The sequence below is a fragment of the Poeciliopsis prolifica genome, unplaced genomic scaffold (assembly GCF_027474105.1).
Source record: "Poeciliopsis prolifica strain line A6 unplaced genomic scaffold, Auburn_PproV2 SCAFFOLD011, whole genome shotgun sequence".
Classification (NCBI taxonomy): domain Eukaryota; kingdom Metazoa; phylum Chordata; class Actinopteri; order Cyprinodontiformes; family Poeciliidae; genus Poeciliopsis; species Poeciliopsis prolifica.
In genome coordinates this window covers 12,653,194-12,672,675 of record NW_026562386.1, presented here as the reverse complement: position 1 = coordinate 12,672,675, position 19,482 = coordinate 12,653,194, and the positions used below count along the sequence as shown (strand labels likewise).

Here is a 19,482-nt window from a genome sequence, read left to right as displayed (position 1 = left end):
CTAACAAAAACATGCAGGAGATAAATGTTAAGTGACTGACATTATTCTTAAAAGTGGTTAAATTAGGCCTGCAATAAAGACTCATCATCATTACGTTTGGAAAGATGTGGAAAAGAAAACATAAAAATAAAAAATGATAAAAAAAGAAAAATAAATAAGAGCCTGTGCAGAAATCAAAGACAAGACTGAAATAATTTGTCATCATAAAGCATATTGATATTGATCTTGCTCCAGTCGCTCATTCAACAGCTGATTCTAGCCTGGTGTGAAAATAGTTTCAAACAAAAGTGATCATTAACCAAGACCCTGCGCAGCAGAGCATGGGAGCGGAAACAAAAATGTGCAGCACATAAACACTTAGGCTTCATTAGCAATGTTGAAAACACGGGGTCTCTATATGCACAAGTCTGCTGTTGACCTTTGTCAAACAGTTGCATGTTTGTTTCTTGTTGTGCTCACTCCTCTTGAGACTAAAATAGTTTTACCCAAGCCACTAGAAATAATTAGTTTAGGCTAAACAATGCAACTTGGCTTGTTGCTTTGAGCAATATATACACAGCAATAACACTATGAGAACCCACAAACAACCTAAAATTTCTCGCTAGAAAAGAAGAGGGAAAGAACTATTCAGAGGGTTAAAGCAGAACGTCTAGGAATCCTTGGGTTCCTAGACGTTCTAAGGGGAGGTTAGCATTAAATCATTTGATCCCTTTAGATTGTCTTTGTAGACTGGGCTTCTTTCCAACAGATGCCATCAGATCCCATCAGATTGGTTTCAGGGACTTTTAGAGGCTAAGGAGACACCTCAAAGTTTTTAACACTGGAGAAGATTTTTCCAGCCCACTGGCGTTCTACAGAGTGCTGCCATTTTGTTTTTCTCATTTTTTTACTGAGCTGCAAAGCTTTACTGGAATTGAAGCAACAGTCAAAGTAGCACCTATGCATTCCAAATATAAGAATAAGTAATTCACAATTGCAATTTAACTCATTTATGTATCACCAATTCACAACAAATGCCATCTCGAGGCACTTTATAAATAAAAAAAATAAATAAATAAATAAAATCAATCACACACGAAGTCCAGTTAACCCAACTTATTAAACAGTGGATTAAGTTTGGTTCATTATTCAAGTCAGTTTACAAAGTTATCTATTAAAGGAAACCCAGCATTGAGTTAGTGATTGCAGCATTTACTCCTCCTGGATGAGCATGTAACAACAGTAGACAATCATATGCATTGTGTCATTGAATTTTCAGCAGTTTCTCATGCTAAAGGTGCATGATAGATGGGAGGAAAACCTCCCCTTTTACAGGAAGAAATGCCCAACAGAACCAGAACCTGGCTAAGTACGAGTTGCCATCTGCTGTACAACCAACTGGGAGTTTGAGAAGGTAGAGCAGATGCACAAAAAAATAATACAAAAAAGTAAAAAGTCAATAGCAGGAGGAGAGTGTTGTTATTGGCAGCATTAGCTCAGCCAATGCTGTCCCCTAGTATATTATATTCACATTCATAGTGTAAACTCATAACACTTAGCAAAAAGGATCAATATGTGTGATGATCTGGTAGATTGACATTTAAATTTGGGTTGAATCAGACAGTAGAACTGAACCAGTAAAGTACATTAAAAAGATGGAAAATGACTCAGAAATTCCACAAATGCAAGAAGGTAAACCATAAAGCAGATGCCAAGTGACGAAAAGACAAGAACAAGGTCTGTAGTTCCAGAATGAAAGACAACACTTTTAAGGACTGGGTTCAAATATTAAAATTAGGGTTGAGATTATATTCTACATAAATAATGCATCAAATATCAGTCTTTGTTTAGAACAACAGTATTTAAATAATGACCTATGTGGGGAGTTTCACCAGTGCTTGGTGTGCTCTGGGACTCAAGGGAAGCTGGCTCATCTGAAATGGCAGTACGACTGTCATAATGCTGCTCCACATTTTCTCTGCGGTTCCCCTAGGAACGATGAGCCACATGAGTCACCTTGGTCTCCGAGGACAAAAGTTTGCATTCTGTAACCTACTGAGCAACCATGTCCGTCAGACAAGGAAAAATAGAACATTTTAAGTGATTCTATAGGTGCATTTTATGTAGCAAAGTTAAAATGTTCTGCTTTAATTTGGAGGTAGATAACTCATTCATATTTTATAGTCTTATATATTAAAGAAGATGGCATCCTGACTGGACTCTAAAAGTCTTAAAAGGCTTGGTTGTTTTATGAGCTTGACTATAGAAGTGTTCCTCCAATTAAGGACCTTTCAGATGCTTTAGATGCACTCAGAGGAGATCCTCATGATCCCACTGGCCTCCACATAAACTTATATGCAAAAGGAGATGCCTTTATAGACCGGTTGTTTATGGCTTTGCTAGGACTTTCCATTACAAACTGCATTCACACACACACACATTAACTCTGCACTTTAAAGTGTATACAACTTTTCTTTAACACACACCTTACAGATAATAACGGTGATTTTTTGAAGCGTTGTAGCAACTACCATTCTGTCTTGTTTGTTATAAATCCATGCAGGTTGAAGGATTTACAGATGATTTATATTCCAAACTCTTTAAAGGAGTAATATTTTAGTTTTACCAGATGTTTGCTAACTGCTGCTACCACTAGTCTAGTAGAGCCGTGTGGGTCGGAGTTATCCATGATATTATAACATGATACAAAGTCAAAAAGTCAAATTTGCCTTTTAACAGAACAAGCACTCAGGAATTACTAAATAAGCTAAAACTGATCGAGCAACAATGATTCTTTCTTGCACTGCTTCTTCTGACAACTAGTGCTTACATGTAGATGTTCACTGAAGGATACAGTTTGACTTTGATATCTAAGCTACAATTCCACCTCTCCATGTACTAACTCCACATTGCTACGGAGTGGTGCATATATCTCCAACTTCCTGAACATGTTTCTCAGCATTAAAGAGTGATGAGAACAACTATGAACATAGGCAAATTCTGGGATGGTTAAGGGACCAAAGAAAAATGGGTAGCGTGCAGGGAGTTGACAGCACCGGTTGTAGCATAAATATACTGATTCAGGAAGGACGTTTTACAGCTTAAACAAACCAGAAGAGATTAAAGGGTTTTCTGAAGTCTGACTGCTAGTTTCAAATCTACAGTCTTTCCCGGCTAAGTTTTTTTTTTCCCTACTCCAATCAACATACAGTTTCTGCTCACCTTTATTGCTGAGAAGTCAACATATTTCTTATCTTCTGTCAATGTCAGAAAAAGTTGACTTCACACCATCTGGCCCAGGTCAGTAAGGCACATGGCTGGCTTTTGAGATTGACAACAGAAAAGAGGTTCTCTCACCTTCTAAAACCCTAGAACAAAGGTGAACAGTGAAGGGTTGAACACCCACTGATGTAAGTGTTGTATATGCTGAAATATAAAAGACCACCCCAGACACCATGTCTTTGAGAGTCATGGTGCCTTTCCCTTGCTGAGCGCATCTCCAGGTCCATAAGTATAGCTTACTGGCTCAGCAGCAAATATCAGTCCATCAACCAAGTTATTTGTTGTGCATTGTAGCAGAAGGTATGAAACTAGAAAAAACAAAAACAACTCTCAACAATTTTCCAGCAAGTGAATGAGCTAGGAACAGTGGAATAGATCAGTGACAGCTGGAAGGAATGAAGTTTGACATAAGGTTTGGTCAGTGAAATAAATAAAGCATTTATCTGTCTGTCTGTCCATCCATTTGTCTGCCTGTCTATCGCTTTCTTTCACTGTCATTCTTATTAAAGGCTTTTTTCAAAGATTGTAATACATTTCTGTAAGTGCATAAAGTAATCCATAAGCATAATGATAACATGAGTTGTAGTCAACATCTGGTGTGACTTGCATTCGAGATATTTTCTCTAAGAATAAAATATGTATAATAATTATTTTATATGGCTAAAAATGTTTTATTTTTGTAAAAGAGTGCAAGTTGTCTTGACCAAATACGTTTGATAGGTGGAGAGTTGGAGACTGAACCTCTAGTCTTTCAGCAGAAAGATAATCCTCTCTGCCTTCTGTTCAAACATCAAAATAGAGAACCTAAGATTCACATAGAAACTTCTCTAAATGTTATTATGAAGGTTGTTGCTGTCAGACAAGTGCAAAGAGTAACTTATTTTAAATTAAAAACTATGTTTGTTTATGTGCTAATTCACATGATCATTCATTACAGATAAGTACTGCGATGCCTTTGTTAAATGGCTCGAATGAATACAGAGCAAACTAATCTTAAAAATCAATTCCAGACAGCTCTTAAAGGCTCGGCAAAATATCCTTGTAAACAATCATGATTTTAAAAAAATATTGATGACAATTTGCTGCCACCTACTGGCTGATACTTGTGACTGCATACAGAGTGAACGAGAGCTTGAGAACCAGAGAGCCAAACAGGGAGAGAGGCAGAGAGTGAGAGAGAATATGCATGTCATATTGCTTTTGACAAGCAGAAATTAACACGCCTCAAATTGCTCAAAATGTGGTGTTTAATAAATCAGTTGTGGATAAGATCAGTAAGAATAGTATAGAATAGTGCGTCACTAAAAACACACATGCAAAAGGCACTATGCACATTTTACAAATAGGCTACTGCAATAAGTTACCCGTTTATATCTACAGTGGATGTAAACAATGGATGAACGCATGTATATTACAAAATTGTTCTAAAATATAATTAAAATTCAAATATAATGTACAAAGTTTGAATATTTTGAAATTTATAATTGAGTTAAAACTAAGATTCCAACACCAACCGAAAAACTCACTTTACTGATCCTTCCACATCTGTAAGTCATTCGCACATGCGCAGTGACACTGCCGTCTTCGATCATGAGCAGCTCTCCTTTTGCTGCAGCGCCGCCGTTTTGTCATCCAACGTTTATAGTATAGAACCACAAGAATGAGGTTTTTCAAGAAACACAGCTACCACTACAGCTCACACGTCCAGGGACTGTAACGCCGGGTAAATCGGTCATATAGTTGAAACAGGTATGAAAGCAGTTTGTGAAACCATTTTGATGTTACTGATACAAGGATACATGTTCTATTTTTTCCTCTTCATTTTAGTTATTGTTTCGTTTTACTCGTGTTTGAAAAACTATAACTACAAATAGAGACTTTTCATTTCTTGGGAAATAGGTAAAGAAGATTTGTTGAACTGGCGCATATGATATAATTCATCTGTGACACACTTTAAAAAACAACATAAAATATAAAAACATCAGGAAGTAATTGTTGAGGTTACTGACTGATCAGGTTCAGACAGTTTGACGAGGGCGACGTTACGTGTAAATATTGTGGAAAGTTTGCTGACGCCTAAAAAATTATTTTAAGTAGCATGATATTTATTAATGATATGTGATGAAGACTTTTGGTACCGACTTTGTAAAGCTTTCATTTGTGCTGTATTTAGTAAAGTATATTAATCATTATATCTTTGTCTATTTTATTTATTTATCTGTTTTACTGTTAACTGGGAATTAAATATGAAAAGAGTTAAACGCTTGGAAAGAAATTAAACACTTTAATATATAAACATACACATTTGCTTGCACTTTTATGTTGAAAAGTCTGTGACCGGAAGTTAGATTGTTGATGCCGGGTGGCAAGATACAACTCTCATGTTTCCATCCTGGTCTGTCTGTAGGTTCACTTTAGCTCGGTAAATGTCGCATTTTTGACAGCAGCTGGTGTTGTTTTGTCTCCAATCATGAACAGGACGCAGCTGAAGCGCTCCAGCATTTTGAGGATGGCTCTGTCCGGCTCGGAAACGATGAACCAGGATGAGCACGAAGAGTCTTTCATTCTTCGAGCTCTCAAGATAGCATGTGTGGTGGCACTTTACTGGTTTGTTTCAATAACAATGGTTTTCCTCAATAACTACCTGCTGGACAACCGAGAGTTGGATGCGCCGCTGTTTGTCACGTTCTACCAGTGTGTGGTGACCGTGGGTCTGTGCTGGCTCATGCAGCTTTTCGCCACTCTGTGTCCCGGACTCGTCGACTTCCCGTCGGTCAGATTCGACGTGAAAACGTCGCGTGAAGTCCTGCCGCTGTCCATTGTCTTCATCGGAATGATCACCTTCAACAACTTGTGCTTAAAATACGTCGGAGTGGCTTTTTACACAATCGGACGATCCCTGAGCACCGTTTTTAACGTGCTGTTATCATTTATTATCCTGAAGCAAACCACGTCTTTTCAAGCTCTAATCTGCTGTGGGATCATTCTTGGTAGGTCCACTTGATTTCTGCTGATTATTATTTAACTGCATCTTACACTGGTTACAGTTAGTCTCATCTGATAATGTTTTGATATTTGTGTATTCCTGTTGCTATTACCATGCAAAATACACTAACAGAAGAACAAATGTTGAGTACCGTTTTTTTGTTTTATTTTTTTAACCACGTAAAATCCTATAAGAAAAAAAAACATATTTCCTAAGATGGTGTTAGAGCCATAAATAGAAAATATTTAACTAATTTGTTTGATGATTTGTGTGTTTTATTTTATCATACTGTAGCTGTCATTTTTGTATTTGTATAATTTTTATAGATAAATATTTTTTGCTAAAATTCATAGTTTCACGCGTCCTTTACTCTCAATGTCTAAGGAATGACACAGATATTGGATCTGTTGCCATAACAGATGGATTCATCCATTTTCTATAACTGCTTATGAAGTTACTAGTGGTGCTTGTGGAAGGTACCCTTCTGATTGGTTACTGAACCAGATCACAGGACATGGACATATGGACAAAAAACGAAAATAATTCTGATTATATGCAGTTATTTTAAGTGCCAATATGACTACACTACCAGCACACAAAATCTTACCAAGGATTTTTTATTTGGTTTCTACTGCAAATTAGTACACTTGAAATAAAATAAAGCTTAACTTTCGAGCAAGATATTGGAGCTTGTTTCAGTGTTACGTAATATTGATGAAAAAATTCTTGTTCCGCTGCTATTTTTTTTTTCTTATAACAAGACAGGAATTAAGAGACCACTACGAAATCTTCAGGCTTTGTGTTTGATGAAAATGTGATTATTTTATGAATTAGTCCTGACTGCTTTCTTCCAAATTCCAAATAAAAAGATATTTCAATATTCACCTGCTGAAAATGACAAATAATCAAAATAATGCAATTGGCCTGTTTTCATACTTAAAATAAATCCTAAAACGAGTCCATATAATTAAAAAAAAAAATCCAAACATTTAGTTTTGAGCCAGGAGGTATTCAGAAATCACTATTTCATAGACTATCCTTACTTTCCAATCATATTTTTTATGTGTTTAATTTTGCATCATTTTTGAGTTCAAGTGACTGACTAATAATATGCAATGAAGAACAGTTGTGCACCTACAGCGAAAACTTATGATAAAATGCTACTATTAATTAAAACATTGAGTTTCAGACTTTAAGATAAATATTTTGGCATAAATGTTTAACTTAAAGTCAGTTGTGATTTCTCAGTACTTTATGCTTTTGCATTTCAGGTGGATTCTGGCTGGGTGTGGACCAGGAAGGCCTGGCTGGGTCCCTGTCTTGGTCAGGTGTGTTTTTTGGGGTGCTGGCGAGTGTCTTTGTGTCTCTCAATGCCATTTACACCAAGAAGGTGATGCCTGCTGTCAATGGAAGCATCTGGAAACTGTCCTTTTACAACAACATCAATGCGTGTGTCCTCTTCCTTCCTCTCATCCTTGTGTTTGGGGAAGTGGGAAAAGTGGCCAGCTTTAGTGGACTGACCAATCTCCGCTTTTGGGGGATGATGACGCTAGGAGGAGTGTTTGGTTTTGCCATTGGCTACGTCACAGGCCTCCAGATCAAATTTACCAGCCCTCTCACTCATAACGTCTCAGGAACAGCAAAGGCTTGTGCACAGACTGTTATAGCAGTGGTGTATAACTCATCCAGTAAGAGCTTGCTTTGGTGGACCAGTAACATGTTGGTTCTTGGCGGCTCTTCAGCTTACACCTGGGTCAAAAGTAGAGAAATGCAGAAATCTACACACAGAGCGCCTCAGGACTCTGCTAAGGAAAAACTGCTTTCTGAGGAGAAGGAGAAACCTGGAGTGTAAACACACTTGATTAGTGCAAGTAAATTATGAATGTGAAATGCTCTTGAATATGGAATGATTGGAAATTAAATGAATATAACAGTCCGTTTAAGGGACTAGTTTTCTGTCAGCTTTTTATTACGGTTTTGTACTCAGATTATTTTTTTTTATAGTTTAGTACACAAAGGGAAGAGAAACAAACTCTGTTTGAGGGTGATTATAATAATAAGATTTGTGGTATCGCTGAGACATTTTTTACACATTAGGGAACTTTTCTACAACTCAAGTGTGAGTGCAGACTTTTCACAAAGAAAAGGTCTGCAAACGTTATTGTCACTGCTATGTTTAATATGAGGATTAGCAGAAAGTCTTGTTAAGGGTAGAATGAACAGCATATAAAAGGTATTTATTAGTTCAAGGTAAAAGCTAAAATGGACAAGCTAACAAGTTTCTTTTTAAGTTTCTAGCTCCAATATAAATTGATCATTCACTGCTGCATGTTTTTTGAGTTAGGGTAGTTTGAAATTTGAATTGGCTTTTCTGTTTAATCAGTTTTAAACAAACCTGTCATATAAAAAAGAACAATTATTGACAGAATCCCCAGGGTGCTGTATTTAACTGCACCATCTGTTGGTTTATGGTATAGATATTTATTTTATGACTTTTTCTTTTCTTAAAAAAATGATTGTAGCCTTCTAGTTCAGGACTATATGAACTAGAAATTTCTTTGGAGGAAATTGTATACTTTGTAAATGCTTTGATTGTTTTCAATTTACTCTCTTCAAATACTGTCTATGTAAATGTAATATATTTTGACACTCTTGTCAAATAAAATTACTAAGACCTTGTGTGTTTCTTCTGTTTGTTTTGGTATATTGAAATTTTGGTTTAAAGATTGATATTTTATCATAGTAATTCGTAGGATAAACAATCGTGACCAATGTAATAGTTTGTTTTGTAAGTCTGAAAGGCATTTGTTGGGCAGGTAGAAATCCAGTATTTACCTCTTCTTTCCTAAGTGATGATTAAACCCTGTTAAAATTCTGACTGACAACATTTGTGAACTTTGTCCACAACTCTTCTCAGGAACTAAATTATGTATTTGATGTCAAAAAGACTGCATCAATAATTTTAATAGAAAAGACATGTAAGGATGCAGTACAACAAAATACCATAGAACAAATGAAGAAGAAACCAAACAACCAGAAATGATGAGAACGTTGTATTTTTATGTGATATTTGTTTGCAGTTCTGTCCAGACAGCAATTGCCAAACTTTAAAAATAAGAAGTTTCATGCCTGTCAATTCAGAAATAATACAACAATGATGTTTTATGTATGACTTATGGCCGGCCTTCTTCCTCATTTTGTTCATCCCTTTTAAGTCACTGCCTTTGATGCTGCTACCCCAACAGATGATGACAGAGGACATTGCACTTCACAGCACCTTGCTTGAAACTGAGGAATCTAAGCTTCCTCCTTAAGTACAGTTTTCTCTTCCTGAGTACAGCTTCAGTGTTGTGTCTAGTCCAGTCTGTTATCCAGGCAAACTAACAAGTTATTGTCCATATTCAAGATGAAATGATTATTCCCACAGCATGTGAACAATTACCTCATAAAGTCACATAAACAAGAGTTTCTTTCTCTTGCGATAGCAGTGTGCAGTAAAATGTGTTTTATTTACTGTTGTTACATCTTGTATATGTCACCTGTTCCATTAGTGCATTTGCATTTAAATTGTTTTTTGCATAGTATAATTTGACCTTTCAGTTCTTGACTTCTCTGAATGGTTTGCCATTAGAAGAGATATAAGGTTCTAAGAAAACAATCATATTCCAGTGTAATGAGAGCATGATAACAAAATTGTGGTTAATAATGGAGATTCTAAATCAGCACCTGAGCAGCATTATTACATGAAGTGTGGGCTGAATAAATGTATGCTAATTTTTATTTTAATATTGGATATGATATAATACATTCATTCTCCTTAAAGAAATGGATTTTGCTGAATAAAATGCATGCCATAAAAGCTGAGTATATGTCATATTACTAAAAGTAAGTCGACAATAATTGTGGCCACAGTCAGACACCTATTATTGCTACTTAGTAAGATTGCAGTAACTCTGCTCTTTAAAGTTTGCTTCTTTATGGCACATTATAGTAATTTATATATCACATACTGAGTGCGCTTTGTGGGTTCAAGTCTTTTCTTATGACCAAAAATAAATTGGACTTTTTCTTTGCCATGGCAACGGTCTTTTTATTGGTGATATCTGGGCCTTTATTTATTGCTAGGCTCACCAATTTTCCTCTGTTTATATTTAGTATTTCATCCAACATCTTTCATCTTAATACCACTCACTAATTTGACAGATTTTAATGTTCCCTTTATATTTTGACCAAATTGGTTTTGTTTTTGCTGCCAACAGTCTTTTCCTCTGCTTTTCTGACTTCCTTTGACTTTATTGTCCTACTGGGTTTGTATAAACAGCTTTCAAATACAAAAATGAATCCACAAATAATCATTTGCTAGCATAAGTTGGAGAAATAATAATGGAATTCCATTAAAACAACTCAGAGTTCCTTCCTGCTAGTAGAAGTAATTCATAAAACTGCATTACCTTTTAGAAAACCAGGTGTTATTTAATACATAAGAGTTACTTTATTGTTGTAAAAGCAGCTGTAAACATTCCTCTACAAGACAAGAACTAATACTTGGTCATTATGAAACTTCTCACTGTAAACAGAAAAATTTTCCAAAAAGCAGATTATGAAATTATTAAACTAAGTAAAGTTCTATTCATAGCTTGCTGCATGGAAATGTTCAGCAGTAATATGAAAACTAAATATCTAGCAGAAGGCATTTGCAGAGAGTTAATCTGGTTAATCAGGGGTGATAAACGGTCATGTTTCATTAGAGTCAACAGGCCTCAACTGAGATCAGATCTCATAAAAGGGAAGCAGTATAGTAGGGTGTGTTATAAGTTGTTCAATGAAAATGTACAGTTGCAATAAATAATGCAAGAGATTTGAGCTTTTGGGGGATTCCATAATTCGATGGTTGGAAATGGAAGGGAGTAAATGGAAATGTGTAGGTATGAGAGGGAATCCTGAGCAGAAGCCCTTCTGAATATTGTGTCTGGCTGGAGGCGAGGAGGGTCATGAATGCTAGAGGGTGAATAAGTAAAGTCTCTAGGCTGCAAATAGAATATTTCTCTGAGCAACAGGAGGGTTAAAAATAGCAAACAGAGCACTATGGATAATTACATGAAGTGGATAAAAAAAAAGAAGAATCTTGGTGGCTGATGCTGAGAGCTCATCTTAAGAGATAGTTTGTCCTTGTGACCCTGATGAAAGTTTTATAACTGTGTCATAATCTGGAATCCATAACACCCTGCTCCTCAGCCGTCTCTCTCATCTCTAGTTTTGGCAGGTTCAGTTTGACAGGATGAGGCAAAATCTTCCGTCATGATTGACAGTTCAAAGGATGCCGCTATCAAATGTCGTCACTCATGTTTCTTTACATCTGTCAGCTCCTCATGATGGAAAAAATATGGTTGTCACTTCATTGGTGAGAGAGCTAATTACTGCTGTGAGCTTTTCAGCTAAGACTAAACTATTTCCCTGCTGTGCAAAACAGCGTTTCCCCACCATGCAATGAGATCCTCACACACAGTTTTTATGAGCTGTATTATTTTGTTGTAGTTCAATGTCATCGGTCTTGTTAGAGGTATTTTAGAGGTTTCTTAAACCAACATTAGGTGAATTTTGACCACTTGAGGGCAGCAAAGGAAGGCATAAACGACACCCTGAACATTATGTATTATGGCCAAGCTCTAAGATATTAAACATGATGTGCTCATGCAAACCAGTTAGCAATCATAATAAGCATTCACCACTTAATAAATTCAAGCTCAGAGTTCAAATTTATTGAAGCTTTGTCTTGTCTACAAAAGAACAATGCTTCTGTTAAACCATCATCAGTCACTTGAAAGAGGTTTTTATCCAAGCTTTTGGCAAAAGCAAGTTGCTGCATGTAAAACTGATGCTAATGAGACCCATGAGAGCTAAATCTAAGGGAAGATTTTCCAGAAGATGCCAGTTAATGAGAACCACTTTAGATAATATGTTATTGTTACATTTCAGATTTATTTATTTATTTTTTGCTTAAAGGTTTAGGACACACCAGCAGGAGTAAATGAAAAGAAAACAATCCCCTTTTTGTTTACGAACCATCCGATAAAACATTTTTTGATATTTACAATTGAGGTAGCCAAAGATAAACTACAGATGGTGTATTTTACATTAATTTCTTCTTCTGAAATGTGTGGGGAATCTTGAAAAGAAAATAATTTTTACAGTAGCATGAGCTTACAGTTAAAAGAAATTTGTTTTTACAACATTGTAGAGAGCAAGATCTTTGAAGATTTCTTCATTCTTCACTCATCATTCGTCATCTCATCTCTCTGGGGTCCTTAAGTAGCGTTTCTGGAGTGTCTTTCATGTTTATACAAATATTTACCTTTTGCTGGTTTTTAAAAAAGTCTTTAAGTGAATTATTGGCATTGCTGACTATAACGCAAAGACTGAAGTTACTTTTTGTGGTAGATGTCTGTCTGTCACAGAGTTGTTTTATTTTTGTAACTGAGCAACAGGCCTGAGTGACAAGTATATTCAAATTGTCTCTTTGCCATCAAATGCCGTCTGTTCCTATCAGGCGTCAACATTTCTCCCAGACCGGTCTGGTACAGAATCGTTCCTCTAAACAGATGTAAGTCTCTTCTCTGCTCTCCATTTGATCATATTCCTGTTCTATTGTTGAATGTATTGGCTTTTTAACTTGCAGTGGAATCAGTTTTTAGGACCATTTAAATGTTTTTTCTTCTTTTTTTTTCCCTTTTTTTTTTAGCATGTTACCTCTATACTGTAAGAGAAAAATAAACATAAAGTCCACTCTGGAACCAACTGGCTGGCTGGTGAACTTTTTAAAGAGTTAAGGCTCAAGATAAAATAGTTGAATGGCTGAAAACTCAAAAACAGCAACTTTTACAGAATGAATGATATAATTTAATTGTCTAGAATGTAATCTTTATTACTGGTAGATGTTCTTGTAGTCCTACAATTGATTTTACTTTTACAGAATGTGTCTAAATAATCTACTTTTTCCCCAACAGACATGGCTCTTTGAAAGCAAAACTAAAACGCAAACTGTTCACCCTTGACCCCGCAGATATGAAGCTGATTTATTTCCTTCTCATTCTGTTGGGTGAGTGGTTCTGACTAAACATTACAGATACGCTTTACAATTTTGATCAAATTCTTACACCTAAATCATAGTCTTCAGATTACAAAATCACTCTCTTAATGTCTTTTCTGTTCTTCACAGGTCAGTGTTGCTTCATTGACTGTCAGCTCTATGAGTTTCACTACATTAAAGAGAATGAAACCTTTCTGATCTAACCTGTGGCATCGTGACCAGCACCAGGCTGTCATTCCACCTTTGGCTGTGCAGGTCGGGTCCAGAAAACAAATTGAGCTACTTTGTTTATTGGTCAACATTTCTGAAGAAACCTGATCCGATCCTGAGAGGCGCCATTCATCCCACTTTGGATGGAACAAAGTGGGATTTATTTTATTTATTTATTTCAATTTTGCCCAATTAATTACTTCTCCAAAATGCTGAGAAACGAGAGTCCAGACTGGGAAGCAGAGTTGCAGGTGGAGCAAGATTTCTGATAGACATCAATGAGGTTTATGTCTCTTCATTTTAGACCTCCTCGTTATGGAGGAGCTCCCAGCTTTAGTCTGAGTAAAACTCGGCTTAAAACTTCAGACTAAAGTTTTGTCATCCTGAGCTATCTCTGTCGCTCTGTCGCTGATGTAGAGCAAACTGCCACTTTCACAAAGCTTAGATTTTAACATTTTTTTTCTTGAGGTTCTGAAACTGTCCCTGACTTTTAACATATCCTGCTCTTATTGTCTCTCCACAGAAAGCAAAACTTCAGATCAATTCTATCTGATAAAGCAAGAGGAGACCTGGCTGGTAGCTCAGAGTTACTGCACAGCAGTAACTCTGAGAAAGGAGCACACAGAAAGGAGCACACAGACCTGGTCAGTGGACTGGACCAGGTGATGGATGAACAGTTGAGGAACGTACTGAAGTTGACAGGCAAGCTGTCAAACGGACTAAAATATGTGTTTCTGGGTCTGTTCAGAGACACCTGGAGGTGGTCAGATGGAAGCAGTTTCTCTTTCAGAAACTGCAATCTACAGTTTGATGATGAGCAATACAACAGCGGTCAATGTGCCTGTTGCGCAGATCTGCTCATTAGTTCAGATGTGGGTGCATGAATAGACATTTGTGTGTGCACACACACATACACACATTAGTATGCCACTCCGCAGTACTTCTCAGCAGTGAAAGAAATCTGGCCCAATTATCAGCACCCTCAACTCAGGTATATAAGGAATCCACTAACCACTTTACTGGTTTTGCAACAGAGCTGAGGAAGGCAGAAGAACGCTGAACATTATTTTTATGTCCCCATCATATTTTCAGCTTAAACACAATAAAATCACTGAAATCTGAAAACGATCAATGATGAAATAATCAGAATTTATTAGAGATAAACCAAATAACATCTGTAAATAAAATATAAATAAAATAACAATAAGTAAATAAGACAAAATATTCAGATCTTGCTGAGGCCCATCAGGATCTATCATTCTGATCTAAATTGTAAAAGTATGAAAACAAAAATAAACTTTTGAAAAACTTGAACTAGAAAATAACCTGAGCGATACCTACCTATGGCGTTGCATTTGTTTTGTTTTCCAGGATGTAAACATTAGCATATCAGGTTCTTCTTTAAAGGTTTGAATATTCAAATAGTCTAGGTGCTAAAACAAGATTAACATCAGGCACTGAGCATTTCCCTGAGGACGGTTTGCTACCAAACATCAAGCTGTCAGATCATTTTGACTCCATATAAAAGGAGAAAACCAGATGAAAGCTTCTCTTGAATAACAATGTCAGCAGATATTTTATTAGTAAGGAATTTCTTAAAATTACATATTTGATGTCTGCTTTTTGGGGCCTGCCATTAGCAATGCATAAGGAGAGCAGTGACTGACTTGCAAGCAAGTCAGTCAGTTTACAGTCACAGTAACTGCATGCAAATCAAGTCAGTAACTGCCTCCATGCATTGCATGGCAGGCACCTATTGTTCTACACCCAATAGAATATCTCTTTATTATTATAGTTTCTTCTTCCGTGACCGTTAATGCGGCTCGTACCGCTGCGTGCCCACCCATAAAAGTGGTATCAAAACGTGCGGGTCAGCACTTTTGGTGGGATTCAGAGTTACCATGGCGATGTAAAAAGCCAAAAAAGACCCCCAAAAGCCCCATATAAATGAATGGAGTGAGGAAACCAAAACATCCTAAAATAACCAATTTTTGACGATTTTCTGTGTCGTCATGGATTCACATAGAAATGCCATTCAAATTTCAGTTTGTAGATACGCCCATGATCTTTTCTAAAGTCAAGACAACACGCTGATACGAATTACGGTTTGTCCACAATTTCTCTCCAAGCGCTCCAAAGTTTTACATTTTTTGAAAAACTAGAGTGTAACTGACGTTTCGTTAGAGTGTGGGAAGCAGTGCAATTCTGACCCCAAATAAATATTTAAATCGCCGTCATGCCCACAAATATCACCCTATCGGTATCAAACTCGGTCATGACATAGATACGCATGCCTGCTCCGGTAAAATGTTTTCAAAATTTTCCGAGGTCTTATGGTTTTCTGTCTAGGGGCTTCAGAGCGAAGTGATGCAACAGGATTTCCACACGCTCAGCCAGGATCACTTCCATGTATTTCTGAAAAATGTCAGACCTCAGCGCACACCATATTTATCTTGTCGCTGTTATTACTGTGAGTGATGTACAGATATAAATCGCGGGAATATCAGAGACGAAAGATAGCCCTCTCATACGCTTCAAACGGTTTTCCGATACGTATCACGATTTCTGAATGGGAAGGAGTTGTTTGGACCGCTTTTTTTACCATAGCAACGAAACACAGCAGGGCCGAGCAGCTGATTAGAACTACAAAAACGCATCACTGTAGTTTTTATTTTTTTTACATTAGCATAAGCTTACAGTTAAAAGAAATTTGTTTTTACAACATTGTAGAGAGCAAGATCTTTGAAGATTTCTTCATTCTTCACTCATCATTCGGCATCTCATCTCTCTGGGGTCCTTAAGTATGAACTTTATAATTTTGTGTCTTAGACACAAAATCAAGTGAGTTGTGTTTTTCCATTATGCTTCATTATTTTCTTACTGAAAGGCCAATCATGACCAGATTTGATGTTACTGAAAGAGGCCAAAAATATCTTAGTATGTCGGAGGGTTTATGATATGTAATTTTACAAAGGTTCTCAGAAATAGGCCACAGCGTCACAGTTAACATTGAAGTCAATGTGGTTTTAAGCTTATATTTCATCTAATTTGACACCAAACCACAGCCTCATTTGTATCCAGCCAATCCAGACAGGGTCTAAATAACAATTAGGAAACCCTTAATGTTTTTCTAAGGTAAGCTAAGTGCTCTTTTCGAGGAACCGATTACTCAGCACTCAGTGACCAGAGACTACAAGTGTTAAGGACTATGTCATACTATTTGTCTCTGTTCAGTAGAGTTTGACTTGATAAATGTGACGATGTGTAGGTCTCTTGATGCATTTAAGAGACCTACACTTTCAATTCAGTCCAATCACTGTTAAATTATGTCCCTGTTGCTGGTGTCACTTTTCCTACCACACTCTTTCCTTTCTGGCTTCTCCTCCTTGGACAGGGTGTCAGGTTTTGTGCAGAACCCAAACAGACCCATAGAGGCTCAGAAAATCTTTTCAAGTATTTTAATTAATTTTCTGAATAGAGTGTGACAGCATGAGTTTTAAGTATTATTAATATTTGTGTTATTGCATATGATTGATGATAGTCAATATTACAAGACATAAACAAATGTTCACCTCTATATGTAGTGAATGTACATAATTTGTGGGTTTCACTGTCTGAAATGAGTAAAAGGTATCTTCTTGTACTTTATTACTAGCATTGTGATTAGTTAGAAATTACAACACAAATCTGTTTCACATTTCATACATTTATTCTAATCCTTTTCTAATCTTTCTGTGAAGCAACAAACAATTTCAGAATGTGTCAGATAAATCCCTGAGAAGATTAGGAGTGACTAATTGTTTTCTAAATTAAATCAAACTCCGGTTTATTTAATTAAACTGAAATATGATCTTAAGTACTCTCGGTTTTTCAAACTTTGCCGTTTTTTCTTCATCCACTAAATTCATCAGAAATGAGAGAGGTATTTTATTAAAGCTGCTTTGATATTTTTTAACACTGCAAAAGCATTTTATTTCTTGATGCGTCTCTTTTATTGTGAATCTTTTCAATTACCACATTTTTGTGTTTAACTGAGACATATAATCTCATCCATTCATGAGTCATAGAATGAAATGAAAGAAACAGGAACTTGTTGCAGATTTTATGTCACCCTGAAATGCAGTAAATGGTTTGAATTTGGTTTACCGATGGAGACCTGTAAGTGTAAATTATGTATGCCTATATTTCGTTCTAGAGTTGTGAAAATGATACAACATGGCTGGATTATATTTCAAGCAGACTAAAAGATTTTGTCACAAATTAACTGCTAAATTGTTCACTTACTTTTGTAGATATTTTTCAGTTTCTATTTCCAGGTAATGAAGGTTTTACATATGAATTAAAATTTCCCTTTTGATTAAATGTCGTTAGTGTCAATTTGCTAGGAAGTTTGTGTTGTGTTGTGTTGCTTTACCTAAGAATACCTCAATTGTTTCTTTAGTTTCTAAGTAACTATGAATGCTATTTTTTTTTATTGACTCTGTCAATATGCCTAACTAAAACAAAACTAACATAGATGTGAGGTGTATTGTTAAACATGACATTTCTGGAATGCTATAATGTGTTGTTTGAAATAAAAAAATATTTGTGGAGTTAATTATGAGAAGAGAAAACTCAAGACAAACAGTGGAATTGATACAGCACTCAACATCTTAAACTTAGATCTGCATGTCCCTTGCATGTGGTTATTTCAGAGATTAATATTAGCACACGACTACTTATTTTTATCATTAATTTGAACAACTGATTAAAATAAAAAAGCTTTTGTATTGAGAATCTGAAGCAAAACATTTTTATTTTATTTTTGTTTTGGAGTCTCAGAACATTGCAGCTTGTGGTTGTTTTGTGACAATACCTTTAATTTATTTCTACACTTCTTGTTGCCAAATTCCAGTCTGTCCAGTAGCTGTAAATTCTACCAAAATGTATTTGTAAGCTAAGATTTATAGAATAAGTTTATATATTTTATATTACATCATGTTTCATTGAATTGTTACCAGTACTTTGTGTAAAGCCAGTATAAAACAGGTCAGAGTAGTCAGTCTCTATTGAATATTCACTTTCAGTCCTTAAATCAATTATTGCTGTATGGATTTCAGAACTTATCCTGCTACATAACACACCTAAGATGCTGAACATTTTTGACATATATATCATTTTTGTGGCATTTGCATTTTTGTTTTGCATTTATGCTTCGCTGGTCATTGTAAAATGATGCAACAAGAGTTTAAAAGTAGCATGATGCAAACATTACAAAAATACTGATATTTTTAATATCCATGGCAATGCAGAACACAGAAAAATGCCTAAAATGCATTACACACTGTTGTATTGTTGATTTCTTTACATCACCACTTCCGTTCACTGACATTTGTTTCTGCACAGTTTTTTTTTTTTTTTGCACCAGTCAATTTACAGCCAGGACTTTGATTGAGCCATCGCAACATGTTTTTCTGTCTTTTTGTTTTAGCTTCGCTTTGTTTGGGATCATTTTAATGTTGTATGAGCCCCTACCCTGAAAACTCTATTTAGTATCGACTCTCATAACCTTTGTCTGATAATGAAAACATTTCAGATCAACAAATAATTTTTCTTTAGAATATGTTGAAAAGCCAAATCCTTCCACATTAAATCACTTACTGATATTATGTGGGAGAACGTTCTGGACTTTTTGCCAATCTTTGCATGTTCTTCATATCAGCATGAATGTCAGTGTGACGTTAATCATCGTGGTTGTTGAAATGTCTGCTTGGGTATGATCCCTTGTAATCTTTTTGGCCATTATCTACTGTTTAGCACAGCATGTCACATTAGTGGTCCAGCATGCGCCCCACAAAAATGACAATGCAGCTGTGATAAACATGACTTTTAATGGAAATGTGCATTTACTAAGTGGAAGGTAATTATAGTTGTTTTAGTTGGTAGCCTATATGGAAGA

The 19,482-nt window shown here is 36.0% G+C and overlaps 1 protein-coding gene across 2 annotated transcripts; it reads left to right on the top strand.

Moving 5' to 3' along the window:
• The first annotated feature begins 4,862 nt into the window (after nt 1-4,862).
• On the top strand, nt 4,863-8,920 carry slc35c1 (solute carrier family 35 member C1). 2 transcript variants are annotated; one of them, XM_055036332.1, is made up of 3 exons: nt 4,863-5,010; nt 5,740-6,251; nt 7,519-8,920. In XM_055036332.1, the coding sequence occupies exons 2-3, from the start codon at nt 5,771-5,773 to the stop codon at nt 8,097-8,099; spliced, it is 1,062 nt and encodes a 353-aa protein (XP_054892307.1). In that variant the 5' UTR covers nt 4,863-5,010; nt 5,740-5,770; the 3' UTR covers nt 8,100-8,920. The 2 variants fall into 2 exon arrangements, with proteins under 2 accessions (XP_054892307.1, XP_054892306.1); XM_055036331.1 differs by lacking the exon at nt 4,863-5,010 and having other exon boundaries at nt 5,630-6,251.
• The last annotated feature ends 10,562 nt before the right edge of the window (nt 8,921-19,482 follow it).